The sequence below is a fragment of the Arachis ipaensis genome, chromosome B8 (assembly GCF_059453495.1).
Source record: "Arachis ipaensis isolate K30076 ecotype BB chromosome B8, ASM5945349v1, whole genome shotgun sequence".
NCBI classification, from domain to species: domain Eukaryota; kingdom Viridiplantae; phylum Streptophyta; class Magnoliopsida; order Fabales; family Fabaceae; genus Arachis; species Arachis ipaensis.
In genome coordinates, this window is record NC_142443.1 from 55,353,894 (window position 1) to 55,373,151 (window position 19,258).

A 19,258-nucleotide genomic window follows, 5' to 3' on the forward strand; every position below is an offset into this window, starting at 1 on the left:
GAAAAAAAAAAGCAAGCAGAAAAATCCAATAGCCCTTTAAACCAAAAGGTAATTGTAAAAAGGATTCAAGGCTTTGAGCATTAATGGATAGGAGGGCCCAAAGGAATAAAATCCTGGCCTAAGCGGCTAAACCAAGCTGTTCCTAACCATGTGCTTGTGGCGTGAAGGTGTCAAGTGAAAAGCTTGAGACTGAGCGGTTAAAGTCATGGTCCAAAGTAAAAAGAGTGTGCTTAAGAGCTCTGGACACCTCTAACTGGGGACTTTAGCAAAGCTGAGTCACAATCTAAAAAGGTTCACCCAGTTATGTGTCTGTGGCATTTATGTATCCGGTGGTAATGCTGGAAAACAAAATGCTTAGGGTCACGGCCAAGACTCATAAAGTAGCTGTGTTCAAGAATCAACATACTGAACTAGGAGAATCAATAACACTATCTGAATTCTGAGTTCCTATATATGCCAATCATTCTGAACTTCAAAGGATAAAGTGAGATGCCAAAACTGTTCAAAAGCAAAAAGCCACTAGCCCCGCTCATCTAATTGGAAATGAGCTTCATTGATATTTGAGATTTATTGTATTTTCTCTTTTTTTATCCTATTTTTTATTAGTTGCTTGGGGTCAAGCAACAATTTAAGTTTGGTGTTATGATGAGCGGATAATTTATACCCTTTTTGACATTATTTTTACATAGTTTTTAGTATGTTTTAGTCACTTTTTATTATATTTTTATTAGTTTTTATTCAAAAATAACATTTTTAGACTTTACTATGAGTTTTTGTGTTTTTTTGTGATTTCAGGTATTTTCTAGCTGAAATTGAGGGACCTGAGGAAAAATCTGAGTTCAGGGGCTGAAAAAGGACTGCAGATGATGTTAGATTCTGACCCTCCTGCACTCAAAGTGGATTTTCTGGAGCTACAGATATCCAATTGGCGCGCTCTTAATTGCGTTAGAAAGTAGACATCTTGGGCTTTCCATCAATATGTAATAGTCTATTCTTTTCTCGAGATTTGATAGCCCAAACTAGCGTCCAAAGCCAGCCTAAAACTTCCTGGCGTAAAACGCCCAAACTGGCACCAGAATTGGAGTTAAACGCCCAAACTGGCACCCAAGCTAGCGTTTAACTCCAAAAACAGCCTATGCACGTTAAAGCTTCAATGCTCAGCCCAAGCACACACCAAGTGGGCTCCGGAAGTAGATTTCTGCACTATTTGTACTTAGTTACTCATTTTCTGTAACCCTAGGTTACTAGTTTAGTATAAAAACTACTTTTAGAGATTTATTTTAGGTCTTTTGACCATATTTTGATCTTATGTAACTTTTTACATCTTGGAACTTCCTTTGGAGGCTGGCCTTACGGCCATGTCTAGACTATTTTCACTTATGTATTTTCTACGGTGGAGTTTCTACACCCCATAGATTAAGGTGTGGAGCTCTGCCGTTCTTCATGAATTAATGCAAGTACTATTATTTTTCTTTCAATTCACGCTTACTTCTTCTTCAAGATATACACTCGTACTTAATTCAGTTAAGTCAAAATGAAGGGATAACCTGTGACAATCACCCACTATCTTCGTTACTCGCTTAGCCAAGATCCGCGTGCCTGACAACCACAAGCGGTCTACATGATGTTCAACGTAGTCATTGGACGACAGTCGGAGTATATTCTCTCGGGTATCTAATACGCAGACCGAGTCCGTGAGATTAGTATTTTCGTGGTATAGGTTAGAACCAATTAGCAGCATTCCTGGGATCCAGAAAGTCTAAACCTTGTCTGTGGTATTCCGAGTAGGATCTGGGAAGGAATGACTGTGACGAGCTTCAAACCTGTGAATGTTGGGCGCAGTGACAGTGTGAAAAAGGACAAGGGTCCTATTCCGACGCTAGCAGGAACCGACAGATGATTAGCCGTGCGGTAGCTGTACATGGTATTTTTCATCTGAGACGAGCAATCCGACAGTTGATTAGCCGTGCAGAGATCGTACCTGGTATTTTTCATCCGAGAGGATCATACAGCTTGCCATGGAAGGGAGCACACATGGTTGGAAGAAGGCAATAGGAAAGCAAAGGTTCAAAAGCAACAAAGCATCTCCAAATGCTTATCTGAAATTCTCACCAATGAATTACATAAGTAACTTTATTTTATTTTATGTTTTATTTATCATTTAATTATCAGAACATCATAACCATTTGAATTCGCCTGACTGAGATTTACAAGATGACCATAGCTTGCTTCAAGCCGACAGTCTCTGTGGGATCGACCCTTACTCAAGTAAGGTATTACTTGGACGACCCAGTGCACTTGCTGGTTAGTTGTGCGGAGTTGTGAAAAGTGTGAATCAAAACTTCGTGCACCAAATTCTCTTTGAAGAAATTTCAAATTAAATTTTCTCTTGCTTGATTGTAACTGAAACCATTCTTTAAATTTTGATAAAGTTGTTTTGAATTTATCATGCACTTCTTTATATCTCTAAAAATGTGTGTATTTCAAAAATTTTCCTAAAAGTTTCTTTTATGAATTTTTGGGTTGTTTTGGTATGGTTAAAATTTGATTGAAATGGTTTTGGATGAGAAATGTGATAAATTTAAAGTTTAAAGATTTTTGGTAAAAACAAATTGTTGACCAACTTTGACATATCATAACTCGAGTCTCGGGTTTTGAAATTGAATGAAATTAGTCTCAAATTAAAGACAACTTAAAAAGCTTTAAAACGGTATAGATTTTGTGAAAATTTGAATTTTGTAGACAAAGTTACGAACATGGAAGTTGGGGTCAAAAATCTGAATTCTGTGATGTTGCAGAAAATTTGAAATTTTGGTTTGTGTGCCCACACATAGAACAATGCGGATGTTTCAAGTTGTGCATACGCACAACATCATGTGTACGCACAAGCTGAGAAAACTCTACTGGTGCGTGCGTATGCACAACCCCTATGTGTATGCACAAGCCATGTTTTTCAAAAATAAATTTCTGTTTTTAATCATTGTACCTTCCCAGTAAATGTATTAAACCTTGTGAGCATCATCACTGGTTTTAGTTAATCTTCTTCTGTGATTTTATACTTTTTGACTCAGCTTGATTTTGTTTCAAACTACTGCCTTGCTTTTCTTTTATTGTCCCTATCGGTTATCTCTGATTCGAGAGTCATTCTTAAGGTTGTTAAACTGATTTTCTTCCCAGCACTCTTCATCGATTGTACATCCTTATTTACTTGTAGTTTCATCAGCTCTTTCAAAACTCTTGTGGAGATTATCTTTGTCGTCTGTCCTTCTTTTTCAAAGTCTTGTATCCTTCTAAATAAATTCGAGAATTTTTTTAATGTCACGTGTGACCTTTAGGTATAGTAATGCGATGCGTTAGTTCTTTAAGACGTGGTTTGTGGATATATGGAAGGTGAAGCGGTAAGTGTCCAACGTTATAAGAAGTTGTGGGAGTTTCGTTTCTCACAAAAGAGGTTTGTGACCGGTTATGGGGTTGTGAAGTGATTGATAGAGTTGAGAAGTTAAACTTCTGACGTGACTACGAGATTTGTGAGCGAACGTTATATCCGTTGTTTTAATACTAGCCTACTTTGTAGCCTTTTTCTACATTAACTATAGCTTTTCTTTGTGAACGCCTATCTTAACTTGCACCCTCTTTTGTTCTTTCAAGTTTTTGTAAGGACTTGAAATCATATAACCTTTTTGCATCGAGCCTATCTTGTATCTTCTGCTTTACACCATACTTTACCCTTATATTTAAATCTTATGGTTATCCAGTAATTGAACATTTATATATATGTACGCTAAGATTTCTTACTTTTCGAAAAAGTATTTAAAAAGTAGAGAGCTAAGACTATGAATTATCTTGTGTATTACTTTAATTTTCGAAGAGAAAATTTTTTATAAGGTAGATAGAATGTAAGACCCATGACTTTTGAAAAGTCTTATTATGAACTCATTTCAAATTATATCTTTATTTACACTTTTAATTTTAGAAATTATTTTATTAAAGATAATTAAAGTCAGTTTTAATTAATTGGATTTGAAATAAATTAAGGTTTTTATAAAAATTCTATAATTATGGATTATTTTCCTATTTACAATTTATGCTTGTTTATTTTACCTCTTCACCCGCAATGACATAAGTTAAAAAAAAGTTACTCGTAAAATTAGCAACGTTCTAACAAGGAACAGGCTCTTATATTAAGTAATAGTTAATAATTAGGAAGAACAAGTTGGTAACACTTGGCTTCTTGTATGACCATGGCATACTGGGAGTTGGGTCGTTCCAATTTGGTATCAGAGCAGTTCATTCCCAATAGAGCCTAGGGAGTGGACTGACTGTGCTTCACTGTATACTCTGCTATGTGTCTCATGCTTATAGGATATCTATGTGATATGTGTTGCATGATTCTCTCTGTGTTTTCATTTTGGGAATGTTCACACTTGACTTGAAGTGTTAAGACTGATCACCTTAATAATGATTGTTTGGTGTGAATAGGACCATGATGGGTTCAGAGAGACGAGGCGTACGGGAAGGAATTCCTAATGTTAACCACGAGAGGGAACAGGAAACGTTTATGGCTACCATGAACAATGTGGCTGAAGCAGTGTGTGAGGCTGCGGTAGTAGCGGCTAGGGCTGTTAAACGTCTTGGAGTGAGAAACGGGAATGAGAATGAATATGGAGAAGATAGTGGGAATGATGAGAATAACTTGGGGCATCTTGAAAGAACTATGACCCTTGCGACCTTTCTGAAGGTTAAACCGCCTAAGTTTAATGGCACACTCGTTGCGACCGACGATGATAACTGGTTTCGAGGTATCGAACGATCACTGCGAGCGCAACATGTTCCGGAAGGTCAACACGTGGAGTTCGTTACTTATATGCTGGAAGGAGAAGCTGCGTATTGGTGGCAGGGAATACAGCGATTATTGCAACAGGATGAAGGCGATATTCCTTGGGATACTTTTAAGGATGAATTTTATAAGAAGTATTTTCCGAGGGCAGCTCGTGACGCTAAGGAAATGGAACTTATGCAACTGAAACAGGGTAACACAACTGTTGCAGAATATGCCCGTAAGTTTGATGACTTGTCCCGTTTCTCCAAGATCTGTCAAGGGAATCCTGCTGACTTTGAAGAATAAAAGTGCTTGAAGTTCGAAGGGGGCCTTCGTGAGGATCTAATGAGTTCGGTAGTTCCATTAGAAATACAAAATTTTGCTGAGCTGGTTAATAAGTGTAAGTTAGTGGAAGAATGTGCTAAGAAGGTAACTGCATCTAAAGCAAGTCGTCAAGGATTTCCACCAAGGAACTACAATAGTTATAATTGGCAACCACGAAGGATAAATTTCAAGACACCTGGTGTGCCACAGTGAAGAAATCCACAGGATGGTAACGTTCCTGCCCGCTCTACGGGTGGAAACAGAGGTAGACCAAGGTAGGATAATGGTAAACGACCTCAATAGGCGCAGGTGAACACTATATGTAAGCGATGTGGGAAGGATCATGGTAATAAGCCGTGCTTGTTTGGAACATTCAATTGCTATAATTGTGGAGGAACTGGCCATTTTGCTAAGGAATGCCCGAAGATATCCGCTCGGAATCCAGTGCAAACCCAGCAACAAGGTCGAGTGTTTGCTATGACTGCTAATGATGCTATGCAATCAGACGCCCTGATCCAAAGTCAGTGTTATGTCAAGAATCGGTTTCTAACTGTACTGTATGATTCGATTGCATCGCATTCCTTTATTTCTTTAACTGTTTCTCGTAAGTTAGGACTAGATTTCTCTAAGTTGAACTTTGATCTAATTGCCCATACACCTGCATCCCGAAATGCTTTGACCAGTTTAGTGTGCCTGCAAGTACCATTCACTATTAGGAACAGAACTTTTATACATGATCTAATCTGTTTGCCTCTATATGGTTTAGAAGTTATTCTAGGATTAGATTGGTTATCTAAGTATCATGTTTTCTTTGATTGCTTTGAAAGAACTGCTGTTATTCCATTTGATAGTTTAGATATTAAACCATTTCTGTACCATACTTTATATATGAATTCTGTAAGATTTACCTTAGACGGGAGTGATTGTGAGGGGTACGTTCTGTTAGCGGCTAGCTCGAATGATAGTGAACTAAGCTTAAAACGAATCCAAGTGGTGAAGGAATTTCCTGATGTTTTCCCAGATGACATACCTGAGTTTCCTCCTCAGCGAGAGATAAAATTCATCATTGAACTAGTACCTAGAACCGGACCAATTTCTATAGCACCGTACTGGGTGTCACCACTGGAACTTGCAGAGTTGAAGAAGCAGTTGGATGAGCTACTTGGAAAGAAATTTATTCATCCCAGTGCATCACCTTGGGGAGCTCCAGTATTACTGGTAAAGAAGAAAGACGGTGGAATGAGACTTTGCGTAGATTACCAACAGCTAAATAAAGTCACTATCAAGAACAAGTATCCACTTCCACAGATAGATGATTTAATGGATCAGTTGAAAGGTGCAACTGTGTTCTCGAAGATTGATTTGCGATCGGGCTATCACCAGATTCGAGTGAAAGAGTCAAATATACCGAAGACTGCATTTAGAACTCGATATGGTCACTATGAGTATACGGTTATGTCGTTTATACTAACTAATGCTCCTGCAATTTTCATGGATTACATGAATCGTATTTTCCGTCCGTACCTTGATCAGTTCGTAGTGGTTTTCATAGACGACATCCTTATCTACTCAAAGACAGAAAAGGAGCATGAAGAATACCTAAGGACTGTATTGCAGATACTAAAGACTCGAAAGTTATATGCTAAACTATCAAAGTGCGAGTTTTGGACAGAAAAGGTTGCATTTTTGGGACATGTTATATCACATGGAGGAATTGCAGTGAATCCTTCTAAGCAGTAGTGCAATGGGAACCACCTACGATCGTTACAGAAGTTCGGAGTTTTCTCGGACTTGCTGGATATTACCGGAGGTTCATCAAAGGGTTTTCACAGATAGCCATACCTTTGACTTAACTTACACGAAAGGAAGTTCCATTTATCTAGACGGTTGAGTGTGATAATTAGGAAGAACAAGTTGGTAACACTTGGCTTCGTGTATGACCATGGCATACTGGGAGTTGGGTCGTTACCAAAGTGGCACTAATATTTGACTGATCAAGTAAGTAAGGAAATTTATGTGAAATGTCACATAATGTGTCTATTTGATACGATGTTATTTAGTTACAAGTCTGGAATCTTTGTGCACTGGAAGTATTTGCCGTTGCTTCGTGACTTTTCTCAAATTCTTAAGTTTAGTTGGGGTTCTGCTTTCCTTGCGCACATGTATCGATCATTATGTCAGACATCGAGATATGATTGCAAGGACATGGATGGTCCTATGGCATTGCTTCTTGTGTAGGTCTGGATACGAATGTGACGGAGAGCCAAATGTCGGTTTAGAATTTTTCAATATAGAAAATAAACGTTTCGTTGCGAGTATAGCCCAAACCAATACTTAACCCTCAATCAAAGTTTAAAATATAGGATTGTCACAATCCAAAACAAATATAAACCGGGAGTTTTAAATTCCTGATCGTCTTCCCTTGGACCATGCAAATTGATGCGCACACTCTTGGTTGTGAAATGCGGGGGGTTTTAATCATGGGACAGAAAATTTAAAAGAACTAAAGAATAAACGAACTAGCAAGAGATCAAAAGGAAATTAATGCAATTTAGAAGAAAGCAAGATCAAAACTAGTGAAAATGCAATAATTGTATAAAAGAGTCTTGACTTGGGAATGAGAATTAAGGAATCCTATCATTGTCATAACCACAACTATGGTAATTATGATGAGTTAATCTCACTTCGTCAACTCCTAACATCGAGGAGTAAGTCAACCAAGCATAATTGACCTTAATCCACAAGTCCTAGCTAACTTACTATTAACATAGTAGAAAGTTAGCGTTAGTGGAAACAAGAGTCAACTAACAACCCAAGAATTACCACTAAATATCAGACAGACTCTAGTATCCTAGGAACTCATTTCCCAAGCCAAGGTTTGAAAATATACTCAAAATTCTCAAGTGGAATTTTTACAAACACTTGGTGGGCAAAATAACAAAACATGACAAATAGCAAAAGATAATGAAAAATATAACCAACTATGCACAATATCAACAATAGAAACTCAATCAAGCATATATAAATCATAAAAAACCAAATTCATAAACAAAATATTCAAGAATCAAAATTGCATATATTAACAAAGTAACTTTAACTATGAGAAAAATGTAGCAAGAGTAGCGTAATTAAATAGAAAATTGAAGAGTACTTACAATGAGACAAGCAAAATCCAAGATCATAACTAAAATTGTAAATTTCTACTATGAAATCTATATAAACCCTAAGAGAGAATTGGAAGAAAACTACTCTACACTACTTCTACTCCTAATTATGTTGTAATCTATCTAAAAATGGTGCCTAAAAGTGTTCCCCTTTGATATAGAATGATGTCCCCTTATATAAACTCCAAATCAGCTTCAGCACTTCCAAAATTGGGCCAAGAGGCCTCTAAAATCGCGAGTCACGTGCTCAATTAATGAAGTCACGTGCCCAAACTTGTGCCTACGCACAGGGTTGTGTGCGTACGCACACTTGCTGATTTCCATCTTGTGCGTACGCACAGGGAGTTATGTGTATGCACACTTGAGTGTGTGCTTCTCCTTTGTTTTCTTCATGTGTTCTTCCTTTTTTCATGCTTCCTTCCCCTTCTACTAAACCATTCTTGCCTAATTGACCTAAAATCACTTAACAAAACCTATCACGGCATCGGATGGAATAAAAAAGGAATTAAATTGATCAATATAAGCACAAAAATGCATGTTTTCACATTTAGGTGAAATTGAGAGAGGAAACACAAAAGCATTCTACTTTAGTGAATAAGCATGAGTTTATATGATGAAATCTACTTAATTCAAGCCAAAATTTATCGTCAAATATGGATTCATCAGAATGCCGACAATAGGGCCTCTGTCGGTGGATACCAGCTTTCCACTCGCTCGCACGTAATATTTAACTAAGATGTCGATTTTGTTATTTTTGCTGTATTAATTACTTTCTAATATGAACATGATATGGCAGGTGAAATGATTATCAACCCACCATTGAGCACTATAAAAATTGGATAACCTCTGACATCAGGAGAAGGTTGGACGATCTTCCTCTGGATGCGGTACGTGTTATGTTGCTAAGACCTTTTGTTATATTTAACTAAATTGATAACTGGTGCACTTATACCTTTGAGGTTTGATATGTTTTTTCAGTTTGTGTGGGACACATACAGTCCCAATCGGGTTGCACCTCATGTTATTCCATTTGACATTAACAACGGTGCAAATCTTTTGAGTGCAACTGTACCTTTAATATGTTTTGAGGCTGTGGAGTGGCATCCGACTGATAGGATTAGAAGACAGTTTGGCTTTCATCAAGACCCCCCAGTCGAAGCTATAAAACTTGGAGTGTCCCATAACATAGTACTGACAAGTCCAAAGAATAAGAACTGGGGTGTAGAACACGCAGTATGGATCTCACAATGGTTAAATAATTCTGTGTGTGTCTTGACAGGTGAACATGTTGACAACTTTTAACCATCCAACCAGAACATGGACTGGTATATTGGTAAATTCGATGATCACCTGCGGCTCTCTGAGCTTGCTGAGCAAGAGGAAGAATATCAACAAGAACAATCACATCAGTAAGAATAACAACCTCAGCAAAAACAACCACCTCAACAACAAGGACCACCTCGGCAAGAATAACGACTGGTTTCACAATCGTATGGATACGCATCATATCCATACCTACCATATCAATAGCCATATCATACCTACCACAGTATCCACACCTACAGTACTTACAGGAATATGCACAACCTTCCACCCAACCTTCATACAGTCACCATACTCACAACTATATCCACATTATCCACCCCCACCATACACACATAAATATACACAATCTTTCACCCACCTTCCCTACAGCCATATGGTCAGCCATCTACCATGTGTGAGGCATACAAACCGACACAGGCACCGCAAGGTTCATTGACACAGTTACTAGGCACAGTGGCACTGGATGAGGATTTACATAGACAGATTATTGATTGGGTCCAGGGTCCCGAATCATCTTGGTAGGTTAATGATTTATACTCTATCCAGGACCCTCTATAGGTGCCAGTGGCTAACGTTGTTCCCAGACGATTGTCTTTGGATGCGAGGCATCCACCGCGAGCCTATTATGAGCATTCTAGGGGAAGAACTTCTATTGATTCAGTTAGGAGTGTCCACAGAGGGATTGGATGTCGCTAAAGTCTGACACGAACTTCTATGCCTGAGGGTGACGAGGAGGAGAATGAGGATGCAGTTGATGAGACTCCTGGAGGTGAGGATGTGGCTGATGAGACTCTTGCAAATGAGGATGAAGTTGATCAATGATAAACCACTATTTTATGGTTTATCTTGTGCTGATTTGAGTGGCTTTTATCAAGTCTTTACACACTTATTCATACTATTTGCATGATTTTACAATTCCTTCCTAATTTTGTTCTATGGTTGAAAACTTGCTTCCTAAGCCTTTAAATTGTATATTTTTAATTCTCCTTTATATCATTCAATGCCGTGATTTGTGTGTTAAGTGTTTCAGGCTTTATAGGGCATGAATGGCTTAAAGGATGAAGAGGAAGCATGCAAAAATGGAAGGAACACAAGAAATAAAGGAGACAACCAGCGAGCATTGACGTGCATGCATGGCTCACGCGTGTGCGTGATCTGGAGAAATTTACAGCAACGCGTATGCGTACCTGAAATGTATGCGTGAGAAGCAATTTGCACAGCGATCGTGCGCGTACCTGACGCATACGCGTGACACACGAAGTTGACCAGCGACGCGTACGCGTGACTGACGCGTACGCATGACATGCGCGACCTGCAGAAAATGCAGAAAATGCTAGGGGCGATTTTGGGCTGAGTTTGGACCCAATTTTCAGCCTAGAAACGCAGACTAAAGCCAGGGGACAAGCAGAGACTCAAGGGACATACACATACACTTCTCATTATTCACAATTCAGGTTTTAGATGTAGTTTCTAGGGAGGGAGGCTCTCTCCTCTCTCTAGGTTTTAGGATTTCTCTTAGTTTTAGGTTTATTTCTTCTCAATTCCAGGTTCAATGTTCCTTTAATTTAGTTTCTTTTCTACTTTTATTTATCTTAGTATTCTACTTCATCTATTTCGCCTATTAATTACTTTATGTTGCTATTTGGTTTATGAATTCTCATGTTTAATTTGATTTTCTATTTAATGCAATTTGAAGTATTTCATATTTATGATTTTAATCTAGCTTTTTACATTCTTAGCTTGAATTGATTAACTGGAGACACTAGAGTTATCAAACTCCTTGTTGATTGATAATTGGAATTTGCTGGTTAGTTTGGATCCCTCTAAAGCTAGTCTTTCCTTAGGAGTTGACTAGGACTTGAGGAATCAAATTGATTAGTCCACTTGACTTTCCTTTATTTAGTAAGGGTTAACTAAGTGGGAGCAATGAACAATTCTCATCACAATTGATAAGGATAACTAGGATAGGACGTCCAGTTCTCATACCATGCTAAGAGCTTTGTTAGTTATTAATTTAATTCTTGAAATTTACTTTTCTTATTCATTATTTAAAACCCAAAAAGATACAATCCCATAACCAATAATAACTACACCTCCCTGCAATTCCTTGAGAGACGACTCGAGGTTTAAATACTTCGGTTTATTTTTATTGGGTTTGCTTAAGTAACAACCAAATTTATTTGTACGAAAGGATTCTTTGCTGGTTTAGAAACTATACTTTCAACGAGAATATATTTGTGAAATTCTTTACTAGCAAAAATCCTTTCGTCAAAATGGCGCCGTTGTCGGGGAATTGCAAACATGTGCCTTATTATTGCTTATTGTAAATATTTACTTTTTGGTTTCTTTGTTGGTGATTCTAGTTTTAGGAGTTTATTTTCATTAATTTTTATTAGTTTTTATTTTCTTTAGCTACTATGAATTCTCACCCCTTTGGCTATGAGTTTAGTTCAAATTATGTTGCAGGAAATGGACGTTATAATGTGAATAGGCATCAAGGTTGGAACAGTCAAAGATGGGAGGAGCCACAAGGATTTGAGCAACCCTCTTGGCAACAATCCCCTCCAATGCACTATAACCAACAATCATTATATGATGCATACCAAGACAATAGTCATGGAGGACCTTCTCGTGATAACCAACCTCCACCAAATTACTATGATCGAGAGCCATTCCAGGGTGCATACCAAGATGATGAATATGGTGGACCCCTTTGTAGTTACCAACAGGCCCCGCCATATGCTTATGAACCACCTCCTCAACATAGCTGTGGACCACCATACTCACAAGCCACCTACAACCATTCACCTCCATATGACTGATAAACCACTATTTTATGGTTTATCTTATGCTGATTTGAGTGGCTTTTATCAAGTCTTTACACACTTATTCATACAAATTGCATGGTTTTACAAATTCCTTCCTAGTTTTGTTCTATGGTTGAAAACTTATTTCCTAAGCCGTTAATTTGTGTATTTTAATTCTCCTTTATACAATTCGATGTCGTGATCTGTGTGTTCAGTATTTTCAGGCTTTATAAGGCAGGAACGGCTAGGAGGATAGAGAGGAAGATTGCAAAAATAGAAGGAGCACAAGAAATAAAGGGGACAACCAGCGAGCATCGACGCGTACGCATGGTTCACGCGTGCGCGTGATCTGGAGATTTTCACAGCGACGCGTGCGCGTACCTGACGCGTACGCATGGATTGGAGTTCTAGAAGACGACGCGTGCGCGTGCCTAACGCGTACGTGTGACTGACGCGTACGCGTGACATGCACGATCTGCAGAAATCACAGAAAACGCTGGGGGCGATTTTGGGCCGAGTTTGGACCCAGTTTCCGGCCCAGAAGCACAGACTAGAGCTAGGGAACATGCAGAGACTCAACACACATTCTCATTAGTATAGTTTTAGATTTTTAGTTTCGAATCTAGAGAAAAATTACTCTTCTTCTAGGTTTTCTTTTACTTTCATAGATTTCTAGTTTTATGCTTTTGCTTTGGATATTGAGAAGAGTCATTACCTTCGTTGAAGTTGCTATTCTAGTTTGTTTCCTTATTCCCTTACTCTTCTATATCCTTAATTTTTGTTCAGAGTTACAATTGGATTGTTTTTAGAATTTATTAATGCAAGAAGTATTTTTCTATTTAAATTTCATTATTTGTTTAATTGCTTCCAATTGATTTTAATTATTATGTTCTCTTTTTACTTCTCTTATAAAACAACGAAGATGGTATTCATGTTGATAGAGTAGACTCCCAACTTGACTTGAGGGTTGATTAAAAGGAGACACTTGAGTTAGAATGCTCAAGTGATTAGTTAAATTGGAAGTTGTTGGCTAATTCTCTATTTAATAACGCTAGTCCTTCCCTAGGGAGAGGATTAGGATTTGCAAATAAGAGTTAGCTCAATCACTTGACTTTCCTTTATTTAGTAAGGGTTAACTAAGTGAAAATAACAACCTCTTTATACTACACTTGAGAGAATTCCAACAAGGATAGAACTTCCAATTAATCATTTCCCCAGTCAAGGCTTTTTAATTCGAATATATAAATCTCTTTTAATTTTCATTGCGCTACTTTACATTTATTTATTTTCTGTTATTATCAACTCTCAAAATTTCTCGAAAAACTCCTGATTAATAAGATAGCACCCTTTTGTCAGTTCGTTGGGAGACGACCTGGGATTCATACTCCCAGTATTTTTTATTCTAATTTTGTGACAACCCTTCTAAATTGATAAGCGAATTTTTGCTGGTTAAGAACTATACTCGCAACGTATTCCTTCTATTAATTTCTTAATTGGCTAATTTCCGCACCCATCAATTTTTTGCGCCGTTGCCGGGGAGTTGCAATTGTGTGCTAATTTATTAGTTGGTGTAAATATTTTTAATTTTATTTATTTGCATATTTTAGTTTATTTTATTATCATGAGCTATATGTTTCTCTCGTTGAATGATGCGTTCACTGCCTGATCCGAGCTTAGTTGCATTTGATCCCGAAATTCAAAGAACTCTTTCACGTATTAGGTGAGCTCGGCGTCGGTTAGCCTCTGAGGGTGGTGAAGTGGTTGTTATCAATTCACCAGTCTCATCTGAGGGCAAATCTAAAGCGACATTCAACGAAGAAACAAGCTCCTCTACTACTAATTCGGTTGATTTACGTGCAGGTAATATGGCGGAGCCCAGGAGGATTACTCTCCAGGAGGTAAGAGCCCTAGACTTTACTCTGCAATCGTATCAAGTACGTCACCCAAATCTGGCTGCAGATTTTGAACTGAAGACTGCACTAATCAACTTGATGCCTAAGTTTCATAGCTTACCAACTCAGGAGCCTATCAAGCACCTCAGTAATTTTTAGATAGCCTGTTCTACTGTTAGGCGTCATGGTGCAGATGAAACTTCTATTCTGCTAACTGCCTTCCCATTTTCTCTTGAGGGAAAGGCGAGGGAGTGGTACTACACTCAACCTGAAATGACTGTTACTAACTGGGATATGCTCAGAAGAGAATTCTTGGAAAAATACTTTCCAGCTGAAGTTACAGATAGACTGAGAAAGGAGATCTCCTGCATTATTCAAGGCGAACTGGAGACCCTTTATGAGTATTGGGAGCACTTCAAGAATCTTCTAGACGCATGCCCCCATCACATGATTGACAAGTTGGTGTTGATTAGCTACTTCACTCAAGGAATGAAGCCTCGGGATAAGACTACATTGGATGGTGCAAGTAATGGTTCTCTGAAAAAGTACAAGACCGCAGATGAAGCGTGGAAACTGATCAGCGACTTAGCTGAGTCCACTCGGAATCACAGGCACAGGAACAACCACCCCAAAGGTGTTGCAGAGATTTCCTCTAGCAGTGAGACTACTGCCTTCACACAAGCTGTATGTGAGATGACCAACCTACTGAAGCAGATACAACTAAATCAACAACAACCTCAGCCTCCCTCACCACAACAAAGTCAACAGTTGGTTCCTCAAAGAGTATACGAAATATGTGCTGATTACACTCATTACACTGATAAGTGTCCACAGCTCCAACAAGAAGACAACACCTTGGCAGCTACTCACAATTTCTATGACTGCCCGAATCAAGGATATAATCAACAAGGCAGCAATTACAACCAAGGTGGAACCCACAATCAAGGTTGGCAAGACAACTCTAACCAAGGATGGAGAGATAATTCCAACCAGGGATGGAGAGATAATTCCAACCAGGGATGGAGAGATAATTCCAACCAAGGTTGGAGGGATAGCTACAATAGAGGAGGCAGAGACAACAATAAAAATCAGAGGTGGAACAACAACAATAGACAGCAGAACCAAAACCAGCCTTACAGAGCACCTCACGTAAGGCAGTCCCAAGCACCTCAGAACAACCAACAGCAGGTCCCCCAAATCACTTACCCAACTTCCTCTTCCAATGACGAGTTGCTTCACTCTCTGGCACAAAGACAAACGACCATGGAAAACACACTTAATGGTCTGACTTCTGCTATACAAGCTCTCGTCTCTCAGATGGGATCGTCAAGTACCTCCAACACTCAACCTTCAAGCTCCAGTACAATTCCTTCTCAACCTATACCGAACCCCAAAGGTGGCATCAATGCCATCACTTTGAGGTCTGGAACTACACTGCAAGAGAGGAATCATGAGGAGCCAAGCTCAAAGGAGAACATTCAAGCTGAAGATGTTGTGGAGGTAGAGGATGCTGAAGAAGAGAATGTAGTACAAGACTTGGTTGAAGAAGAAGCAGCTCAGCCAAGGAATGGAGCACCAAGGGACGCAGAAGCTACAAGTGGCGCCATTCCTATCCCATTTCCCCACCTTGCTAGGAAATCCAGAAAGCAGATGGAGCTAGACCCTAAAATGGTAGAAATATTCAAAAAAGTTGAGGTAAAGATTCCACTTTTTGATGCCATTCAGCAGGTACCTAGATATGCTAAGTTTCTAAAGAATTTGTGCATGCATAAGGATAAATTACAGAATTTAAAAACTATTCCTCTAGGCAGTTCCATTTTCGCTTTAGTAGGTGATATACCTGAAAAATGTAGTGACCCAGGTCCATGCATGGTTACTATTACTATAGATGGTGTGAAATTTTATGACTGTATGTGTGAATTAGGAGCGTATGTTAGTATAATGCCATTATCTGTATATGATGCTTTGAGGCTCCCTCCCTTAAAAAGGTCGGCAGCTCATTTTGTTTTAGCAGATAAAAGCATTATCTCCGTGGTTGGAATTGCTGAGGACGTGCTGGTAAGCATTAAGGGGCTCACATTTCCTATTGACTTCTATATTTTGGAGATGCCCCTAATAACTCAAGAAGACCATCATCCATCCTACTTGGAAGGCCTTTCCTGAAGACTTCGAAGTTCAAGTTGGATGCCTTCTCAGGAACATACTCTTTTGAGATAGATGGCAGAGCAGTGAGCTTCAATTTGGATGAAGCTATGAAGCATCCTCCTGAAGACCATTCCATCTTCCAGTGCAACATCATTGATGAGACTGTAGCTGCAGTTCACCAGGAGGAAGTAGAAGAGAGGCACATGGAGCAAGATGCAAGTGTGGGGACACCCCCTGGACAAGATGAGGACACGTTACAACCATCACTGGCTCCAGATGATCAAGTGCCTAGCCATGAGCAGAAATTGGAATTAAAGCCCCTTCCACCCCACCTCAAGTATGCTTACCTTAAGGATAATCAAAAGCTCCCAGTTATCATTGCAATGGAACTTACTCCCCAACAGGAGGAGCAGCTGCTTAGTGTGTTGAGAAGACACAAGAAAGCAATTGGGTGGAGCTTGGCGGATATAGTAGGCATCAGTCCTCAAGTTTTTGAGCATAGGATATTTTTAGAAGAGGGAGCAAGGCCTGTCCGTTAACCCCAAAGAAGACTGAATCCCACCATCTTAGAAGTTGTCAAGAAAAAAGTGACCATGCTACTTGAAGCAGATATCATCTACCCCATCTCAGATAGTGAATGGGTCAGTCTAGTACAAGTGGTGCCCAAGAAGTCTGGAGTCACAATAGTAAAAAATGAGCATGGAAAGCTCCTGACAACTAGAATGCAGAATTCATGGAGAGTTTGCATTGATTACAGGCGTCTCAACCAAGCTACTCGCAAGGATCATTACCCCTTGCCATTTATTGATCAGATGCTTGATCGCCTGTCAGGTAAATCCCATTATTACTTTTTATATGGTTATACAGGCTATTTTTAAATTCATATAGCTCCTGAAGATTAGGAGAAGACTACTTTTTACATGCCCCTTTGGAACGTATGCATACAAAATGATGCCTTTTGGCTTATGTAATGCACCGGCTACTTTCCAAAGATGCATGATGAGTATCTTCTCAGATCTTATTGAGAACTGTATGGAAGTTTTCATGGATGATTTTAGTGTATATGGTGATTCATTTAGCCTTTAGTTGGGTAGTTTAGCTAGAGTATTAGATAGGTGTGTTAGTTCAAACCTTGTTTAAATTTTGAAAAATGTCACTTTATGGTAAAACAAAGAATTGTACTAGGACATGTTGTCTCTAATACTGGTATTTCTGTAGATCCAGCAAAGGTAGATGTCATTTCTAGTTTGCCCTACCCTTCGTCCGTGAGGAAAGTCCATTCGTTTCTTGGCCATGCAGGTTTCTATAGGAGATTTATCAAGGACTTCAGTAAGGTAGCACTGCCTTTATCCAGACTGCTGCAGAAATATGTTGAGTTCAAGTTCAGTGAGGATTGCATAGAAGCATTTGATAAGCTAAAAATCGCCTTGACTCAAGCTCCGATTGTGAGAGGACCAGATTGGAGCCAGCCCTTTGAGATTATGTACGATGCCTCTAACCATGCAGTAGGAGTGGCACTGGCTCAGCGCGAAGGTAAGGATCCTTTCGTAATTGCTTATGCTTCTAAGACTTTAGACGTTGCTCAGTTTAATTACACTACCACTGAGAAAAAGCTTATGGCTATTGTTTTTCCTCTGGATAAATTCCGAGCCTATTTACTTGGTACTAAGGTGGTAGTGCACTCAGACCATGCAGCTCTAAAGTATTTATTAGCTAAAAAAGAGTCCAAACCAAGGTTAATACATTGGATATTGCTGCTGCAAGAATTTGATTTAGAAATTAAGGATAGGAGTGGTTCCCAGAATTTAGTGGCAGACCACTTGAGTCGCCTTGAGCACATTAAGACTGACTCCACCCCTATCAATGATGCTTTTCCATTTGATAGCTTACACGCAGTATCTGAAGTAGTTCCTTGGTATGCACCTGTAGCTAATTATCTAGTTAGCCACACTTTCTCTCCTAATTTTACTAAGCATCAAAGAGACAAGCTGAAAAGCGAGTCCAAATATTATATATAGGATGACCCATATTTATGGAGGTATGGTGATGACCAGGTAATTAGAAGGTGTGTGTCCCAATCAGAATTCCTGTCCATTTTAGAGGCTGCCACTCTTCTGAGAGTGGAGGACATTTCGGCCCTCAAAGAACAGCTAGAAAAATTTTAGACTGTGGATTTTGGTGGCCCATTCTTTTTAAGGATGATGCTGCCTTTTGTAAATCTTGTTCCCCATGCCAAAGGTTTGGTAATATATCCAAGAGAGATGAGATGCCCCAACAGATTATGCTATTCTGTGAAATTTTTTATGTTTGGGGCATTGACTTCATGGGTCCATTTCCAAACTCTAGTGGTTACCTTTATATACTGTTTGCTGTAGATTATATTTCTAAATGGGTGAAAGCAATTCCTACCCGTACTGATGATGCTAACACTATTGTCTCCTTTGTTAGAAACCATATTATCTGTCGCTTTGGATCACCACAAGCAATCGTGAGTGATCAAGGCACTCACTTCTGTAACAGGAGACTAGCTGGACTACTGAAGAAGCATGGGATCGTTCACAAAGTGGCAACAGCTTACCATTCCTAGACCAATGGACAAGCAGAGGTGTCTAACAGAGAAATAAAGCGCATTCTGGGGAAGATAGTAAAGCCTCATAAGAAGGAATGGAGCACCAGACTTGTTGATGCGCTCTAGGCGTATCGGACAGCATACAAGACACCCATTGGGATGAGCTCCTTCCGCTTAGTATACGGAAAGGCTTGCCACCTTCCAGTAGAGGT

The 19,258-nt window shown here is 39.1% G+C and overlaps 1 protein-coding gene and 1 non-coding gene across 2 annotated transcripts; one reads left to right on the plus strand and one right to left on the minus strand.

The window, feature by feature from the left end:
- Positions 1 to 4,558: 4,558 nt before the first annotated feature.
- Positions 4,559 to 5,125, plus strand: LOC107611087 (uncharacterized). Its single transcript, XM_016313049.1, has one exon. It carries the CDS (start codon positions 4,559 to 4,561, stop codon positions 5,123 to 5,125), a length of 567 nt encoding a protein of 188 aa, XP_016168535.1.
- A 9,552-nt stretch (positions 5,126 to 14,677) lies between these two features.
- LOC148548165 (small nucleolar RNA R71) lies at positions 14,678 to 14,785 on the minus strand. The gene has a single exon (XR_015898353.1). It is a non-coding gene; the product is annotated as a small nucleolar RNA R71 (small nucleolar RNA).
- Positions 14,786 to 19,258: the final 4,473 nt, after the last annotated feature.

Excerpts from the sequence above, each read along its gene's own strand:
- LOC107611087 (XM_016313049.1), top strand. The coding sequence starts at position 4,559 with ATGGCTACCATGAACAATGTGGCTGAAGCAGTGTGTGAGGCTGCGGTA.